The sequence below is a fragment of the Dicentrarchus labrax genome, unplaced genomic scaffold, assembly GCF_905237075.1.
Source record: "Dicentrarchus labrax unplaced genomic scaffold, dlabrax2021, whole genome shotgun sequence".
Lineage (NCBI taxonomy): Eukaryota > Metazoa > Chordata > Actinopteri > Moronidae > Dicentrarchus > Dicentrarchus labrax.
In genome coordinates this window covers 19,322,241-19,341,472 of record NW_026136711.1, presented here as the reverse complement: position 1 = coordinate 19,341,472, position 19,232 = coordinate 19,322,241, and the positions used below count along the sequence as shown (strand labels likewise).

Genomic DNA, 19,232 nt, shown 5'->3' with positions numbered 1-19,232 from the left:
TTGTGTCCCTGGTCCAGATGGCCGGAGGGGAGGATGACATGAGGATAGATGAGCCTCTTCTTTTTTTGAGATGTGTTTGTGTGTGTATGTGGCCAACAGATGTTGCATCTCTGTCTCCCGCCTGATAGAAGAGAAGAAATTAATCACTCCTACTGTGTCAATCTAAAAATAGTTCATAGAGGTTTGTTTCCTAGACATGGCTGTGCATGAGACAGTAACATGTGGTAGGTTGTGTCAATGGAGTCACATGTTTTTCCCTGTGCCTGCGTGGGTTTCCTGTGGGTACTCCAGTTTACTTCCCACAGTCCAAAGACATGTAGGTTTAGGTTAATTGACTCTAAACTGCCTGTAGGTGTGAATGTGTTTCTGTTACTGACTGGCACCCTGTCCACGCTGTACCCCGCCTCTCGTCCAGTGTCAGCTGGAATTTACTCCAGTTTCTGATACTAAGTTTAGTTAAGTTCTCAGCAGGGCTTTAGCCAGGATTTTAAAAATACTATGGAAAGGGTTCCGGTTTCCCCCATTGCAACCCCATACCCAGCCGAAATGTTTGGCTAGCCATCAAAAAGTCTGTAAATTGTTTTATAAATTATTTTTGCTCTGATTTTACATTTTCTTTTAATCATTTGAGTTTTATCTGAAGGATCATTGTCTTCTCCACACTGCCTAGATAATTAATACAATTTATTTTAATCATTTTCAAATGTATAATTTAAAGAAACGGAATCTAAAAAGTACCAGAATCAGCCTAAAAAACTACAATGTGGAATTGTGTGTGTTATTAACTTCTTATATATAAATATATATTGAAAAAAACCACTTCTGAGGACATGACCTCTGTGCGTCCTAGCTACAGCCACGGTTCTTAGTGTTCAGTGGTACAGGGAGCAAAGAGGCTTATTTTTTCCACTCTGGATATTTGCTTTCAAGGGAACCAGTTGAGTTCGATTTATGTTCATTTCTGTTCAGCTGTGAATTAAACTACTCGGCATGGTCATGTAGATATAAAATAATCCTCAGTCAGTACCTCTGCTTTTTCTACCACGTCAGCCTTATTTGTGTGTACCTCATTCCCTTTAGCTGTCCACACACTTTCTTCCTGTGTCCTATCAATCAATATCTGACACAGTGCAAATGCTTAACAGAATTGAGATTGAGAGGAGCGTTTGAGCGGAGTAATTCCAAATCAATACATTTAATTCTCTGTGTCTTTCTGCCTCTCTGCAGCGAATGGTACCTGAATGGGAACTACCTGGTGATCATTGTATCTATTGCAGTAATATTACCACTGGCTCTCATGAAACAGCTAGGTGAGTATGTAATATCACATCCTTCTTACAATGGGATATGCAACTCATTCTTCTAAATCCTGTTTTGTGTTACGTTTTGCATGATTAGATTAAAGCGAGACTGTAACTTTTGTACAGTCAAGACATGTAGCTGCAAATTATAGGCTAATGTTAAATGCTGAACTACTGTTTAGCTTTTAGCTAAAATGCTAAGCTATTGTAACAGCAGCACAATTGGAGAAGAGTAATAAAATGAGCCAACTGATTCAGTAATATCTGTTATACAGCAATGTTTAGTTTAAAGGATCACTGTGTAGGATTTAGTGGCATCGCAAAGGAGAAACTATGGTGGCTGTGGAGCGCAAGAAAAACCTGAACGGCCCTACCTATAGGCAGTGTTGGTTCATCTCTTCTAGATAAAAAGGGCTCATTCTAAGGTAACAAAAACATTACGAATCCTGTATTCAGGAGATTATGCATTAATGAAAACATAGTTTGACATGTGACATGCGTATAATATTCCATTTCGGCCAATATATCCTCCTAAATGTTTCACACTGGACCTTAAAGTTTGCTACCAGACCAAGTATTTCTGTAGTAGTAGTGTATTGTATTTGTTCTTTCAATAGTTACATAGTCTCGCTTTAACTGAAGGTTTTCTAAGATTTACAAAGTATATTAATATTAAATCAAAATGAAAACATTTCAAGAATTTCTCAGAATCCTCAGGTTTGAAATGACAGGAATGAAGCCGTGAATATTGTTTTTAAAGTATTGTTTTACGAAGTGACTTTCTGGTCTTTGTGCTTGAATAAAAATTACGTTAACCACCCTTCAAACCTCAGTCCACAGGTCACCTTCTAAATTTTAACTGATGCCATGGGGGGGGGTTTGAGACCCACACATGGATGTTTTAGCTTTTATTGAAGGGCAGAACTGAACTCTGCCTTTTCTATTACGGCAGAGAGAGGATTTTTCAGATCTAAGAGTTCTGTCTTTCTCCACCCCTCCATTGGTCTTCCTCCCTGACCATTTCCGCTGGTGTCTTGCTGAGATGTCCATTGGTACATGGCTTATGCCCCTGCGTCCATTCTGTAGCCGTGTCTGTTAACTTGTCAACACACTCCTAGATTGACTTGTTAACTCACTTTAAAATAATAAGCCTTTTTTGCTCTGGTGACACACACAAATCCAATGTGTTTCACAAGGTCGGTCGAGTGTCCTGCAGTCTATCTGCATTACAGCGCTTTGGAAGAGCTAGCACATAAAATAAAACAGATGGAAAGAAGAAAAAAAACCCAAGGGGAGCCAGTTTGGAAGTGAGAAAAGGAGGCGTATTGGCTGACCTCTTGTAAGAAGTCTGTCTCCTGCCGAGACATCCAGTCAAGTAATGAGCTTCGACTCCCAGCACAGTCCACCGTAGGCTTGAAGAACATACAGCATAAGATGCAGTTCAACAGGAAAATGCTGCGCTACCTCACTAGTGATTAGCTATTAGAGTTTAGCAGAGAGGGGAGATATTATACGTGGCTCATTTTAGCATTTATCGTAATATATTTCAGATTAAGCATGACCATGTAATCCCAGATGAGAGAAATGCTAATGAAGCGTTTGTCTTTTAGGATACCTGGGATACACCAGCGGTTTCTCCCTGAGCTGCATGGTTTTCTTCCTCATTTCGGTATGTCTTCTAACTCTTGGTATACAAGTTGTTGTCTTGCTTCTTGTTTCTTATCTGTTGGCAGAAACATCAAGGAAGCATATTCAGATGCACTAGGATCAGTCTGGGTTTTTTCCACCTTCCCACCACCTTTTTAGTATTCCCTGCTCTCTTTACTCATTGCCATGGACTAATGTTTGCACGCTGCGGTTCCAGGCTGTGTTGGTTCTCTGTCTTTCTCTGACCTAGTTTTGGCTGTGTGAGCTGTAATCCACGCATTGCTCCCTCTCTCTCCCACTCTTTCTCTCTCTCTCTCAGTGCCATATTTTCCGCCTGTCTGTATGCTAACTCTGTCCCACAGCCTGTGTTTCTAACGCCTCTCCTCTGCACTGTACAGGTCATCTACAAGAAGTTCAATACCCCTTGTCCATTCGTGGACTTTGCATTTAATGGCACTGCCAGTGTGCTGAATGTCAGTGCCGCCGACCCAGGCGGGGAGGATAATCCTGCCTGCATTCCCAAAATGGCCAACCTCAACTCACAAGTAGGTTTACGCATGTCACTCAGTCTGAAACTGCAAATCCACCTCCACTGCCATGGCCACTGACAGACACTCACTTATGTCATAGTCATCTTCAGCATGTTTGCCAGTGACAGTTCACAATCCAAGCATGGAAATGACACTTGGTTTGAAGCACTCAGTTGCACTCAAGAACGGCTTTTATCAAGCTGTTAATGATAGACAATAGTCTGCGATTAATGCAAGGCTCAAAGATGGAGAGTGACCCCTGAGCTGTCTGCTCCTGTCGGCAGAACAATAAAAATTGCTTTGGCATTCTGTTGCTTCCAGTGAGATCATCAAGTTTGCCCTTTGTGGACCAAAGACACAGGCAATGAGTGAAATGGGAAAGACCTGACATTTCTTAGTACCTTTACTTTTTACACACAATGCATACCGGGCATACCGGAGGACTCCTGAAACACAGCTAGAGCTTGTAACATTACATATAAAATCCTATCAAGTCTTTATTAGCATCCCTTAAAGATGTATGAGACTTTCCTAACCCAGGCTAGTAAGACCAATTCCTGCTGCTTAGCAGCTCATAAGTAAGGCATTCTTAAATAGGCTAAAGCTGGTCCGCAGCCAGGCCCAAGTTAATCACAGGGAAACAATTAGCTCTCTGTGATGTGTCTGAGGGAGTAATGGGCAGTAAAGCGCGAGGTTGGTGGTAAGACGTCTGGGATGGCGCTGCTGTATCTATGGTGACCTGTTGGGGTTCATTTTCAGACGGCCTACACCATCCCCATCCTGGCGTTCGCCTTTGTGTGCCACCCCGAGGTCCTGCCCATCTACACAGAGCTGCGCAAGTATGTTCTTATGATAGAAATCTCCTGCTATCTTTTGGACGAGAAATAATCAGTTGCATAACAAAGAGGAAAGCTATGTCTGATTTGTGCTTGGCTGATCATAACGTAGTCACATGCACTGCTTTCACCTTATTTTGAAATGCATTGGCACTGCTTGTATGATGTAGCATGTTAGTTTAAACTGATCATCCTGCTTTGAACCACTGCTGCTTGTTCTCCCAAGATTAGTTGTGATGTGTTGATCTTATCTCTGAGGCATAATTGTGCTACAAAAGTAGCACCCCAGCTGAAGATGGTATTTTCTAGTGACATATGGCATATACAGTAATTTGACAGTGGATGCTCTGATGTTATGTGTGTGTGTGTCTGTGTGTGTGTGTGTTTATGTTTGTGTGTGTGACATCACATGGCAATATCTTCTGATTTCAGTCCCACCAAGAAAAAGATGCAGCATGTGGCCAACATCTCCATTGCAGTCATGTACAGCATGTACTTCCTGGCTGCCCTTTTTGGATACCTAACTTTCTATGGTGAGGCCTGGTCCTCCTCCCATTGCAGAAAATTCTCTCTGACTTTGTCTACCTATCTATCTATCTATCTATCTATCTATCTATCTATCTATCTATCTATCTATCTATCTATCTATCTATCTATCTATCCATCCATCCATCCATCCATCCATCCATCCATCCATCCATCCATCTATCTATCTATCTATCTATCTATCTATCTATCTATCTATCTATCTATCTATCTATCTATCTATCTAGTCATTTATGCTACACTGCTTAAGTTTGCTTCTTTATTTCTTTATTCATGCTTTGAATTAATTAATTAGCAATGCCCTGTATTTGTTCTCATATCTCAGAACAGTAATCCTGTAGGTTGGAAAGCATCATGATGCATTTGCTCCCTCTAGTGGTCATATTGTAGATCTTAAAGTTACCATTTATACTAATAATGTGAAAGGACATCATGATTTATGAAGGTTTTATTAGCTATACTAGCATTTCACAAAGTAATTTACCTATATTAAGGATCTTAATAAAACAGTCTAATTACCACTTGTTAAGATATATACCAGTGAATATCAATATTTTACTTACACTGTTATTATATGATTATTAATAAATATTGTCAGCACAAATGATGTTTTTACCAGCTGTTGTTCCCTCATCATTCTTGGACCTACTCTATTTTCCTCTCTTATGATCTTTTTCAGGTGAAGTGGAACCAGAGCTGCTTCACACCTACAGCCGTATTGACCCGTATGACACTTTGATTTTGTGCGTGCGTGTGGCTGTGCTCACTGCTGTCACACTCACTGTGCCCATTGTGCTCTTTCCCGTAAGTACATTTTTAGCAAAGTAAGTTTACACATTGGCTCACTTCTGTTCTTCATGCGTTGGCTCTACATTGTTACAGTAAAACTGGCTTTTATTGTTATGATCAGGTGCGGAGAGCGATCCAGCAGATGATGTTTCCCAACAAGACCTTTAACTGGCCCCGTCACATCGCCATTGCCATCATCCTGCTCACTTTCATCAACCTGCTGGTCATCTTTGCCCCCAACATCCTGGGCATCTTTGGGATCATTGGTAGGTTAGGCCAACCCTGGTTTTGATGCATAAAACACCAACATTTAGACTTTAGACTGACTCAAGGTACCATGACAAATCCTGAGTAGCTTTTCAGAATAATACACTTACATCTGTATATTCACTTATTATTATATTATAACGTAATTAAAACAACAGTTCTTGTAGTATATTTTTTTGGGATGGTCCAGACTGAGTCTAGGTTTTTAATGTGGTGAGTCACACTTTCTACCTCAAAGTGCAGAGTACTTCCAATTGTGTGACATGCAAATACATTTTAAGTTAACACATTACATTTTTAGTTAAAGACCATAAGTATATAAGAAAAAATAGAGAAATAGACACATCCAAGATTTTGAGAGCAGCAGTTAAATATTTGGAGAGAGAATTTTTGTAGGGTGATAAGAACTGAGCAGCACTTTTTCAGATTAATCCAGGAGTCCAACAGGCTCATTCACACTTCAAATATTAAGCCTCATATCATCAATATTCATTTGGTGGTTGGACAAGATAAACATAAACTAATTATTTTTCCCCATTTCCTTATTTCCATACCAACTACACTGCCGTCAGACTGGCAGCAACACTTAATGAGAATTGAAGGCAGTCAGAATTTAATGAGTATTAGTGTCATGAATAATTTTGTGTTTTTTGTCTGCTCTCCAGGTGCCACATCTGCCCCTTGTCTCATTTTCATCTTCCCTGCTGTCTTTTACATTCGCATTGTACCCAAAGAAGAGGAGCCACTGCGCTCGGTTCCCAAAATCCTGGTGAGAATCTAAGGAGAATAAGAGTTAGTTGCATTTATTTTAGGTCACGTAGTGCGAAGTTATATAGAACCGATCTGTCCAAAAATATAATTATATTTGAGAATGTGAACAAAAGTAGGGGATGTAATACTGAACAAAAATAACTATTATATGGAATAATGGGGCATTTTTCTGACCGTTCTTGTATTGTTTTCTCAGTGACTGTTATTTTGAGCTGTCAGGTGTTGATTGGAGTTTATTTTCAGATGTAAAATGTCACACTCTAGGAACACTGGGTACGAACTTAAAGAGAAACATACTCGCAGACTGATAAGCAGTGTTTTGCTGCCCTCTCTGGTTGAAATGTTCAGGCCTCTTTCACCTCTGACCACACCTTGCATCACTGATGGGTGTGGTTGTGGTTCGTGGTCAGAAATGTGTTTTGTTGCACCTGTAACCACACCTAACATTGAGGTCATGATATAACTGTAGCAAGGTGAGAAGTTAAGTAAGGGATAATGCCCGACGAGGTGTCCATTATCAGGAATTAATGGACTACGCAGAGGCCAGAACTCTATGACGCGCAGTGACGTTGTTCACTACCTCAGCAATACGACAAACCTTAGATACGACTTGGCTACTGGATATTTTTATAGTTCCCTCTGTTCCTAGAACCCTTCGGCTCAGCTACGAGCCAGTAAGTTAACGTTATTCTAGCAAGATTCAAAGTCAGAGTAGAGTAGAGTAGATGTCCTACATCAGGAATTAATGGACACCCTGCAGCCAATCAGAATCAAGTACTCACCCAGACAACGATATAATTGGAGTTAAACAGGAGCTCAGAAAAAAGGCTTACTCTCGAAGCGACCCTTTTTACCCCCAAATTAGGTTGGTTAAAGTCATACATACGTTCAATGATTTACTAGTAAAGTTGCTGTAAATATGATGACACTTTCTGAAAATGATCCAGTTAGTGTTCCTACAATGATCTCTCTGTCATCTGTTCTCTGTAATTCAGTCACTCCTTCTCTCTTCCAGGCTGCCTGTTTTGCCGGGATAGGCTTCCTGTTTATGATAATGAGTCTCAGCTTCATCCTTATTGATTGGACATCGGGCACCAGCAACGCCAGCAGTGGTCACTAGGAACCACCTTTCTTTTTTTTCAGGTTTTATATTGTTGATTTAGATCTGTGTTGTAATGTTACTGTTTTTACTTTGAATATAATGTTTGATGTTGAAGATGCCCTATCTTTTCCATTAGAGAATATTGGCCTCAGAGGAGGAGTCTAGAGTTGAGGATGGTTCTCTGTTTCTCCACAAAAAGCTCTCACTCGTTACATTGTACTCTACATCCTGCCAGTCAGTGACTGCAGATGCAGGCCAGTAGGCTTTCTTGGAAAGTTGATAGTGAATTTACAAAATAGGCCAGGTGCATAAAGATTGATGTTGACATTTGGAGGCTGTGCCTTGTGAGATGGATGTAAAAAGTCACAATACAGAAAGCTGCTGTCTTTATACGCCTGTCCCTGTGTTGGTTGTGAGCATCTGCCTCCCCTCGCTGTCCCTGTATTGTCCTAAAATGATCTGCAAACTGCTACTCAGATTATAACACACAATCTAAGGCACCTCCCTTTTAAGAAATGTATTGACTGATAAAGAATTCTTTTAAGATTTTTATGTCAATGATTATTATTATTATTATTATTATTATTTTAAGTTATTTGAATACCTACATCTTTGCCATTCTGTGCAACTGCAGAGGAAAGTGATAGTAAGCTATTGCACAGAAATAAAGATAAGTTAAAGGAATAGTTCAACATTTTCAGGAAACATACACTTACTTTATTGGAGAGTTAGATGAGATTGATTGCCACAGACAGCAGCTGGTTAGCTTAGCTTAGCATAAAGACTGGAAAATGCTGAACTATTCCTTTTAAGGCGTGTAGCCTCTGACTCCACTAACTTGTGCTGCTGCTGCTGTGTATTTTAAAGTTTGGAGGTGTTAACATTCTCACCTCTGACAGAGCAAAGCCACATACAGTATGTGGTATTGTGTTGAGAGCACATTTATTATAACATTCCTATACAATATGATCTAGATGTATATTTTTTATTATTAGTCACTACCTGTTGAAAACCTCAGAAGATGCAGTACGGACTGATGACATGATCCTCAGCGCTTACCGAGGCGATCAATATCAGAAATGCAGGTTTCAAGTTCGGAGCATTTTTAAATGGTTCTTGGCTGTCCAGACCACTAAATAACAGAGTGCCTATATTGTGCACAGGGTTTTTTTTTCAGTATTACTGTTTGAATGACAGTGACAAATGGTACTGAAGACCTCATCAGTTGGATTGTACAGATCAGAGTGATAAATGAAACGAAAAGAAGAAAGTTACCGCTCAGTGTTCTTAACCATGAAGCGGGGACCTGGAGGATTTGATGTGTTGTTTCTGAACATTTACTGGCAGTAATCAGAGATAACCAAAACATGTATAAAAAACAAAAAAATCGACAGGGTCACTTAATAAACAGCTTGGTGTCTGTAAATATTTCTGCGTCCAGCACAAACTTGATCCCTAATGAAAATGATAGACATAAAATTACAGTCACTTTAACAATCTTGAAAAGTTGGTGGTTAGCAATAGCACTTTCCTTTGATAAGCACAACTTCCTGCAGCCATTAATAAGTTAAAACACAAGCAAAGGATTTGTGAGAAATTCAAATATTTGATAGATGTGATTTAAGGGTTATGATTCTTTGTATAAGTAAATCATTGAGAAACGAATCAATCTAATTTAGATAACGAGAAAATTAGCAGTGTATTGATGGTATAATATGGATGTCTTTTCAAACATTACTTGAAATAACGTTAAAGTTAGCTTTCCTGTGAGCCCCTGTGATCATTAGTTTCCTCCTCTGGTCCGTTCTGTGGATAAAAAACACTTTTTAGTTGGATGTACTGTTGGAGGTTTTCAAGTGTCCGTGTTGTTTAAAAAAAGAAAACATGGCTCCACTGTATTTTGAACTATAGTATCTATATGCATTTGTGTTGTTAAACCTGGACCTATACTCTGATCAGAAGTATAATTCAAGTATTCGTCTCCTACAATTGATAGATGAACTTCGTATATAATGTTTATTCAGGCGTATCAGTTGGATCTGATTCAGTGATGAAATACAAGATGCAAAACCTATTAATGATTAATTTCTTGTTTTTTTTCTTCTTATATTTGTCTTTATAGTCAGTGGTATATCATCAGTGGTTTGGGTCATTCTTGACTTTCTGGCTGCTTCTTTGGCGGACAATAACCTACTAACTTGGAGTTGTTAGTGAGCTGGTGTACTTGCCTACATTTCATTGTTTTTAAATGATAAATTCTGTTACACCAGACTACAGTGAGTGCTGTATGGGTAAGTTAGTATTGTCATGTCAATTTGTTACACAAACAAACCTCCCTAATACCTTTTTTTTTTCATTATATCTAGATATATGGTTGTCTTTATGTGTCTGTATGCAGAGGGAATCATCTGAATCAGCCACTGGGGCATAACTTAGTGTTTGTTGTTGTTTAACCAATGCAAGGGTTATATTTATCCCCAACTTCCTGTTCCTAGTTTTGACCTTTATGCATGTATGATAAAGCCATTTGGTAAAATACATAAGTATCATAAGCAGTTTTTAAATGGTTCACACACACATAACACTTCAAAAACCTCACAACATGCAAAAAATAAAAAAGAGGCAACGCAGTGAGGGGATACACTGTGTTAGTGGCTGATAGAAGATGATCTCTGAGGACCTCTATTTAGATCTCAGTGTTGTTAGTCTCCCTCTTTTTGTGATTTATTGAAACGTGTATGATTTGAATAGTAACATATTAAATATTGACATCGGCCAGCATTTATAAATAATGTATATAAATGTATACCCTTTATATTCTATATGCATATCTAGTTTGTACAATGTAAATAGCAATTAAAGTTTTAGTCCAATTAAAAATATAAATGTAATCATTTTCAAAGTGCTTTTAAACCTTTTTGTCCTTCAGTTCATGTCGATTTTCTTGTATCTCTATATATTTTAATATGTTGCTGGCAGTTACTGTACTGTAAACAATGTTGCAATAAAGATAATGAGGTAACAAAAAACGTTGATCTTTTATTGTCTGTTAGATATGACATTGTCCCTTTGTCCTCCACCTCATTAAAGGCTATTGGAAACAGGATATTACTGTATTTATAGACTGACTTTTAAGACTTTGTCCTTGTATTTTATAAAAATCTGTAATTTTTTTTGATTATGCGAGTGCATAACCTGAATTATAACAGCTTTAAATGGACCAATATGGCTGTGTAAGCTATAAGCAGTATATAACTGGAAATTTTAAATATTTTTCAGCGGTAAAAAGACACTGTGTTTATATTTAGTTTATATATTTTAATCTTATAATGTTTCACTTCAAAATGCACAAGACCGTGTAATACTTTTTTTTTTTTTATTACCTCATAATAAAAGGTATTAATTCCTCTCTTGGGTATCAGAAGCCAGTCCACAAGGTGGCTCTATAGCGCTGTGGAGCTATGACCATCATGCAATGTAACAATATGGTTTTTAAAGACCATCTACTTAAAGTGTTAATTATCTAGTTTGCATTGGGCTTATTTCAATTCTGAGTTTTGACTTCATGCTGTCATAGTATTTAATATTTATGGTCAAAAGTGGCTGCTATTCCAACAAGTGCTTTAAATATCAATACCCTCAACTATTTGCCTAAACCAATTTGGATTTGCAGTATTTAAGACACAGTGACCACTAATACCATAGTTTTATTTTTTCTGCCGCCCTCAAATGCTCATTGGAAGGTCCTGAGGTTTAAATTCCTAAAGTCAGTGTAATGTTTATGGTCTAAGCAGAGCTTTAATAAAGTCAGGCTACTTTTTATAACCTAAAAGTAATTTTAGAATATAATTCAAATTATACAGTTTGCAGACTTTGTTCATATTTCAGTGGCACATTTAATCATTTACTGTATTCCATCCGATGTAAAATTTTGACTTGTGCTAGTTTCATTTGATGCTACTTACTTGTCCACTACATTTATGAGGGAAATATTGTATTTTTTTACCCCACCACATGTATTTGACAGCTATAGTTACAGCTAACTTTAGACTTTACATCATCTTATAAAATATGAACCATTGTAAACGATCCATCAGTACATAAAGTATAAAATATCTCTCAAGCAGTCACAATATTAAAATGTTCATTATCAATAATGATAATCAAATTAAATATCTATATTAACATAACAACATAACATTTTTGAGAGGGACCATTCTGCATAGTGAGTATAGCCAGTACATTTTGCAAATATGAAGCTACTTAACTTAGTATTTTTAATCTTTGATTGGAGTATTTTCACACAGTGCTAGTTTTTACTTTAAAAGTAAAATCTGAATCTTTTCCACCACTGTTGTGTTCTGTTGTTTTCATAATGAATAGTAGCTAAAGGCATTGATGCACTGCTGTTGGTTCTCCATCTTGTTGCTCTCCATCAGCGTTGCACAGTCCTGTACACCTCTTAGATCTTTCTATCTTTATTCATATTTAAAAATTCCTTGATTGTGATTCTTATGCACCAAGGCAATATACCCGATTCTGATTCTGATTCTGGCTATATATATATATATATATATATATATATATATATATATATATATATATAATGTATGCATTTGCAGATGTAAAAGTTACTGGTGGTGTCTCTTATCCAGAAATGTAGGCTATTAAACAAACAAACAAAACAAAATCTCTCTTCTCGCCAACTGGGCCGTCACATAAACCTCTGATTTGCAATCTGATCTGCAGCAATTCTTATGAACTGGACCGGGCTGAAGGCAGGTAGACCATTTCCGCTCGAGTGAATTGTTGACTACATTTCCCATGAAGCACTCGGGAGTGGGCGTTCACGTTCCGACGGAGGCTGTCCGTCGCTGCTTGCTGCTGCTGCTGCTGCTGTGTGGAGCTGGGAGGTGTCGGCGCTGTCTATCTGTTTGTCGGACGGAGGGGAACTTCACGGCGGCTACGGGTGTGGCTTCAAATGTGATAAATCTCAACGCGGGGGAAAGAATGCGCAACGCCGATAGGGATTAAAACCAAAACAAGAAAAGAAAAGAGAAATATCATCTAAAAAGGTGGTTAGTGTGTGTCCAGGTAGCCTTTTTTAGGTGGCGGCGTGTGCTCGGTTTTTCAACAGCTGGAATACTTTTTTGTGTGTGTGTGTGTGTGTGTGTGTGTGCTGAACTTCGTGGCCCGTGTTCGTGTGTTGAACCTGCTCCGATGGTCTGCTGTAGGAACTAGCTAAAAGAAAGTCAACCAAAAAGTAGCTTTCTTTTTTCTTTTTAAGGGGGTCGCTGGACAACTTCTCCACGCTCACATTTAAGACCACCAATGCTGCCGAACAACTGACTGAACCAGCAGCAACTCTTTCTTTTTGGGGGGGGATATAAGAAAAAAAAAAAACCCAAGTTCACGTCTCAGAGAGAAATCGTTTGTTTTTGTGATTTTCGTTTCCTCTCTCGCGGATGAACGGACTCCGTCACGTTTGTCGCCGCTTGTCAAAAAGGGAAGTCGTCTCGCTCAACTTCAACCCCTGCTTTTTGAAATAAAAAAAGGGGGTTTTCTTCTCTTTTTTTTTCGGGCTCGGCCGTTTTTCCCAGGTGATATTTTCCCCACCAAGCAGCAGTCCTGAAGCGTGCACTAGGAACCATGGGTTGTACAGTTAGTCAGGAAGACAAAGCCGCGGCCGAGAGGTCTAAAATGATTGATAAAAACCTGAGAGAAGATGGAGAGAAGGCGGCGAGAGAAGTGAAACTCCTGCTGCTGGGTGAGTAGTCTGTCACAACGCTGATACTGTGGGGGGGGCAACCACATTAATGGTTGCAGACGTATTGTGCAACAGCATTGACAGTCTTGACCATTTGTACAGATATGACACACTGGTGTAACAGACGGAAAAACCCACAACTAATGCTATTAAAAGTACCATTTCTATCCCTATATGTCTGCGTTGTTTTCTAGCTACACCAGAACAGTGTGGATTGTTTGGGCTGAGAGTTCACCCACCTCCTGAAGAGACAAACGTGGCAGTAATGCCACCAGAAGTGCAGTAGTAGTGCAGCCCTGGCTGTGCACACTTAAAAAAAAAAAAAAAAGAAAAGAACAAGTAGCATGTCCTTCTTGTCTCCTCTGCCTCTTCATTCTTAGATCTGCTTTGATGTAAACATGTGGGCTTTATTGAGAATATCTGCGGAAGTTTGGAGTTGAAACAGCACCCTGCAGCTCGTGCCCCAGGCCAGAAAAAGGAAAATGTGTTAAAAGCTAAACCCTGAAAATATGATAGTCAAAACAGGCAGTCTGAAGTTTGGAGTGGTTTCCTCCTACCAGGGCTGAATTGAAGGGTCAGACATGGCCGGGTCTGGTTGATAATGAGTGGGCTGCTGTTTGGACACAGGGTGAACACCCCTGACTCTTCCCAGCACTGACCAGGCTCTCTCTCTCTCTTTCTCTTTATCTCTCACACACAAACAACTGATTGAAAGTACTGCCTGGTAGCAAAGACAGTGACACTTTCCCAGGCTTTTAAAATGTCCCCCCGGTTCTTTTAACTTCATGTCTGAGGGGTTGAAAAATGCTAAATACCACTGCTTGCTATTGTCAACAAAGTCCTTCTATATTAAAGCCATACTGACATTATGCTTGTTGGTTTTACTTCCCACATGCTTATCCTCTTTAGATTTTCTACTTCCCTGCTTCTCTATGCAACAGTGATCCTCTAAGCTTTAAAACCTTACTTGATATGCAGCTCAGAGAAGCGGAAATAAAGGAAGGAGCAATTCTCATTGGCTCATAATTTGTACGAATTAACAGTTGAAATCGGTAAATTCCTGCGTCAGTGATGTGCTTCGTCTCATGCTCATTGATTTACACTCCAGTTGTTGCCTCGAGGGCATCAATCCAATTTTCTGAACTAACAGTGAGTCATTTTGTTAGAATATTATTGAAAACACCTTCAAGCTGATTCTGTGAACAGAGGAAGTTGAGGTGACTTATTTAAAGTCTGAATTAAAATGATTAAAGTAGGGTGTGGTGAAATATTAATGAATGAATAAAAATGAGTAGTACATTTTCAAGATAAACACAATCTACCTTTAACTAGCCTAAATATCAACATCTATATTTGTTGGTGAAAGTGAAACTTTTTTTATCCTGCAACACTCTCAAATATACTTTCTTATCTTGTTTTAAATCAGAAATAATGTGCGTGTATCGCTCATGCACTTTGTAACGGTTTTAACCGCAAAACTGATTTGCCATCTTCTTTCCTGACAGAAAACAGAAAATTCTGCTTAAATTGATAGAGAACACATACAGTGTTTTTCTCTCCTGGGTCTTTGAAGAAACGGCTGGTTGTTAAGTTCTGCCCCTGGTTAGAAGGCTAATTACATACTCCGCTCTGTACAGCAGGTTTCATATCAGTAATTACCATCCGGTGCAGTGTGTGGGGGTTGAGAAGAATTATAGGAGAGGTCTGAATTTGAACCGAGGGTTCATGAATTTGTGTTTTAAGACTCATGTCGTGCAAGTAAGAGTTTTCCTTTCAGTCGTGCAGTGTGAAAAACATGTCCCGGCGTGCAAAAAGAGATAAAACTGGAATGTCTTGTGGAGGGTTCCTGGTCTCTCAGAAGTGACATTTACATTCCAGTTATGTGAAGGGTAAATGCATTTGTGCATTAATAATACTGTCCTGCTGGTAGTTAAAGGCCGTGTTACATTAGGTCTGTTCTTTCCTTGGAAGATGTAATCCACTGAATAAAAGATGCTTTGTTGCAGTATGAAGTCGTAGCTGAATTCCCGATCCATCTATTGAGTGGTAGTGTGTGTGATATAGGTGTGACATCCCTCCAGAGGTGCTACATCACGCCTTCAGGTATGCTTTTCAGCACTCACATCTGCTGCCATGGTATCTGTTGGAACAGCTGAGAAAAGACTCTTCCTACATGGCGGCCACACCAGTAAGCTGTCTGTCCAACCTTATAACTTGTAAATTGTAATCCCATGTCCCTCCTAAAGCAAACTCGAGAGGCTCTGAAATGAGATGTGGGGTTTAGGTTGAAGGATGAGCCTCGTTTCTACTTGCAGTCAGAGATGGGAATGATGGATTTCTTTTTGAATCAACTCTGAGTTACTGCCTTCCCTCGACAAGCCAAGGAAGTCTAACCGCTAAAAGCTTAATCAAATATCTGGCACTTTATTTTTTACCTGGTGTAAACAAACTAACCCAATAAGTAATTTCCATGGTAACTGCGTTCGTTTGTCTAATTGTGCCTCACCAAAAAGAAGGCTGTATTAGATTTTGTCTTGTTAGTTGTCCCCAGAGAAAGCCATTAGTTAATGTAGCAGAGAGGACTTCACACCGTTGACGCTTAAGCTTTCATTAACAGGAAACACTCATTCACAGGCTTCCCTGCTGATTCTGGTCTTTGATTGACATTTAATCTCCTCCCCGTCCACAACAAAAATGTTGCGGCTCACTCCAGTTGATTTGGTCTATTCTTTGGCTTACTAACCTGTTTTTTTTCCCAGTCCACGAAAATGAGAAGTTCCTTTTTGGCAGCATGCTTTGCTTCAACTGAACAGTAGCGTGGTAGTAGGAAATATCTCTGCATGATTTACTGTAAGCACACACACATACATGCACACACACACACACACACACACACACACATACAAGCACAAACACACACTTCAGTGTTAATTGTATATAAACACATTTGCTCAGAGGCTTGACAGGCATTGCTGTTATGTAAATACGTTAGAATGCTGAATGCTTGCATGCTGCCTGTGGGCACAGTGGAAACACTTCTAACACAAATATATAGATATCTTACTAAAATATCCTCTGTATGTGTGCGCATTAGAAGAGAGTGCAATGGAATACACCCTTTCCCCCCACAGCTGTCAGCTTGTCAGGGTAGAGGTGATAAATGAAGGAAAATAAAGATCGTTTTATGAAGCCGTGGCAAAAAAGATGTTGATGATGTTCTTAGAAGAGAAACAACATGGTCTATTTTAAGACTAAAAAACAACTGATATGGCAGCACTGTTACTCATTTCCACTGCTGTGTTGTTCTTTTATGACATGATATACAAGGCATTGCACTGCAGTATACATCATGGGCTTTATGACTTTGGCGTCGCTGCACTGTTGAATTGGCTTGAATTCCATTCCACAGATCCTGGTGGTCACTGCAGTCAGGCTGCCACATATCACAACGTATGGCTGACATATTGTTTAGCCTGCAGCTGGCTTTATTCATGATCAAAGCGTGAAATGGTTAACCTAAAATGAAGGTGCCTGTCACATGACATCGCTCATGCCACGGGATGGGAAATGTGCTGTTAATGTTTTCAGGCTAAGAATATATTATCTCTATGAGGAGCGGGGATGTAAAGAGGAGCTTGTGTAACTCTGACATGGTCACCCTGACTGTTTTTTTCCAAACACTGGTCATTATTATGAACCATTGGTGAAACACCAGACGAAAGAAAAAAACACATGACAAGAAACCAGTTATTTTCTCTTCCTCTTTTACATCTCTGCAGTGTGCGTGAGGATGCTCATGCTCATTAATCAGCATATTTTGCTAAAGCCTTGATCAGAAAGTAAGGAAATGGACTTCCAGTGAACATTGAAGCAGTTATCGGATTATATGAGTTCCAACAATGACATCAGGGTAGTTACTGTACACTCAAGTAGTGGATATTATAATATTCAGGTTTCTCAACTGGAAAAAACATTAAAAACTATTAAATACATACTATGGAAAAGCGTTTGTGTAATTGTGGCATAACTACCAGTTTTAACACCTGCTGATGGTATCTTGGAATTGGAAGTTATATGCTGTTCATAACGGCACCATGAGGTGTCTGTCACAGTCAGAACTTGCACAGGCCACAGAAACAACATTGGCATACCAATAGCCACTTTTCGATCTCACCGTCAGTCTTAGAGAGGTCTGTCTTGCCTTTATCCTGCCTTACTGCATTATTTAACCCATACACACACTACTCTCTCTCCCATTAACATGCTGCATGAGCTTCATGAAAATATTGCTTATATTTCGAGTCACATTTTAAAGGGAAAAATATCATCAGTAACTTAAATATATACATTGTTACTCTGTGTCAAAGTGAAAGCTGTGAAAGAAGCAGAAGTTATGTACTACAAGATCTAATCTATTGCTGATGGGTTGCAGTCGGGTACCAACATTGCAGTTAACTTAATATCAGGAATGTCAATTAATTAAAATAATAATAATTCTGTCTTTTTAATCATTTATTTTATGACAGACTGATTCAGTATAGTTTTGGTCAACTGTGTGTGTGGGAATCGCAAACCGGTTCCAAATTGATTGATCCATTGGAACTATATGCCACCAAGCCTATCAGTTCCTTTTATCAATGCCAGCATGTTTTTTTAGTTGTGCATTGCAAAACAATGATATCGAACTCATGGATCTATCAATTCCCATCCCTAGCTTTAACAAAATTGAAATGAAAGCCGACCCATTCACGTCACAAATGGATGTCCCTGAAAGTGTTTATCTTCCAGTAAGTGTCACATCACCTGGACTGTGGATTGCCCACAGTACCCATCAGATAAACTTATGGTATGAAAATAAGTGGAGGTTATCTTTTCAGTTATGGTCTTTCAAAGGCTCACACAGTAATGTAATTTCTAATGCCTCCTTTTTGAACCATGTTTTGATATAACACAAAGATCTATGCTGTAAATTGTACACATACTCTACACACTTTATAGTTTTTCCCTTAAAATATAAATTAATGAATTTATGTACTGTTTTTATTTTATTTCCTTGCTGCAATGAAAGGCCACAGCCAAACACTCCAGGGTGAGATTTTAGCTGACCTCATTTTATTAGGTTGTAACCACAGTTACACATCTACAAAGGCAGTTTCCTCCTGTGGGTTCCTGGAGAACAACCGGTTACCTTAATTTAACTTAAATGCTTTAATTAGGTAACTTTCTCAAAGCGTAGCACTGCAGACACAATTAAACACAACCATTTGTGAAAGCCATCAATCTAAGCAGAGTATACCTGGGAAACCTGAGCTATAGCTACTGCGATAGTGAGGTTAGAGAAGCAAAGCGCTCGATCCTCTGATCCCGTTATTATCTCTTAGCCAGTTGGTGATTAGAGGTGTTTGACTGGTTCCTGTCAGGCCCAATTATTTTGTCTATTTCCTCTCGTACCTCCCCGGGGTTAAAGGGTTGTGATCAGAAACACAAAACATTACATTAGGTGTGTCTTGTGCTGAATTTTAGCAGCACATTGGAGCTGATATATCTAGCACAGTCATTTATTTACTGTAGATAGTCATGTTTGATGACAACACAAGGTGACATGTTCTGCTGGTCAGCCTGTGTGGTCAGTGTTGCATAGACACAGAGTTCCTCCCTCTTATTAAAGTCAGTGTC

At 39.1% G+C, this 19,232-nt stretch overlaps 2 protein-coding genes across 4 annotated transcripts in view; both read left to right on the top strand.

Annotated features, from left to right (window-relative positions):
• LOC127372130 (sodium-coupled neutral amino acid transporter 3-like) overlaps positions 1–10,818 on the top strand; it is a 37,261-nt gene extending 26,443 nt beyond the window's left edge. For all 3 annotated transcript variants that reach the window (XM_051415548.1, XM_051415550.1, XM_051415549.1), the window contains 9 exons: positions 1,228–1,310; positions 2,912–2,970; positions 3,347–3,493; positions 4,238–4,317; positions 4,747–4,847; positions 5,540–5,664; positions 5,771–5,915; positions 6,582–6,685; positions 7,703–10,818. In XM_051415548.1, coding sequence (XP_051271508.1) covers positions 1,228–1,310; positions 2,912–2,970; positions 3,347–3,493; positions 4,238–4,317; positions 4,747–4,847; positions 5,540–5,664; positions 5,771–5,915; positions 6,582–6,685; positions 7,703–7,807 — 949 coding nt within the window. In that variant the 3' untranslated portion in view covers positions 7,808–10,818. The remainder of the gene's footprint in view (positions 1–1,227; positions 1,311–2,911; positions 2,971–3,346; positions 3,494–4,237; positions 4,318–4,746; positions 4,848–5,539; positions 5,665–5,770; positions 5,916–6,581; positions 6,686–7,702) is intronic.
• Positions 10,819–12,689: 1,871 nt separating this feature from the next.
• LOC127371272 (guanine nucleotide-binding protein G(i) subunit alpha-2) overlaps positions 12,690–19,232 on the top strand; it is a 57,740-nt gene continuing 51,197 nt past the window's right edge. The window contains exon 1 of the mRNA XM_051413988.1: positions 12,690–13,556. Coding sequence (XP_051269948.1) covers positions 13,439–13,556 — 118 coding nt within the window. The 5' untranslated portion in view covers positions 12,690–13,438. The remainder of the gene's footprint in view (positions 13,557–19,232) is intronic.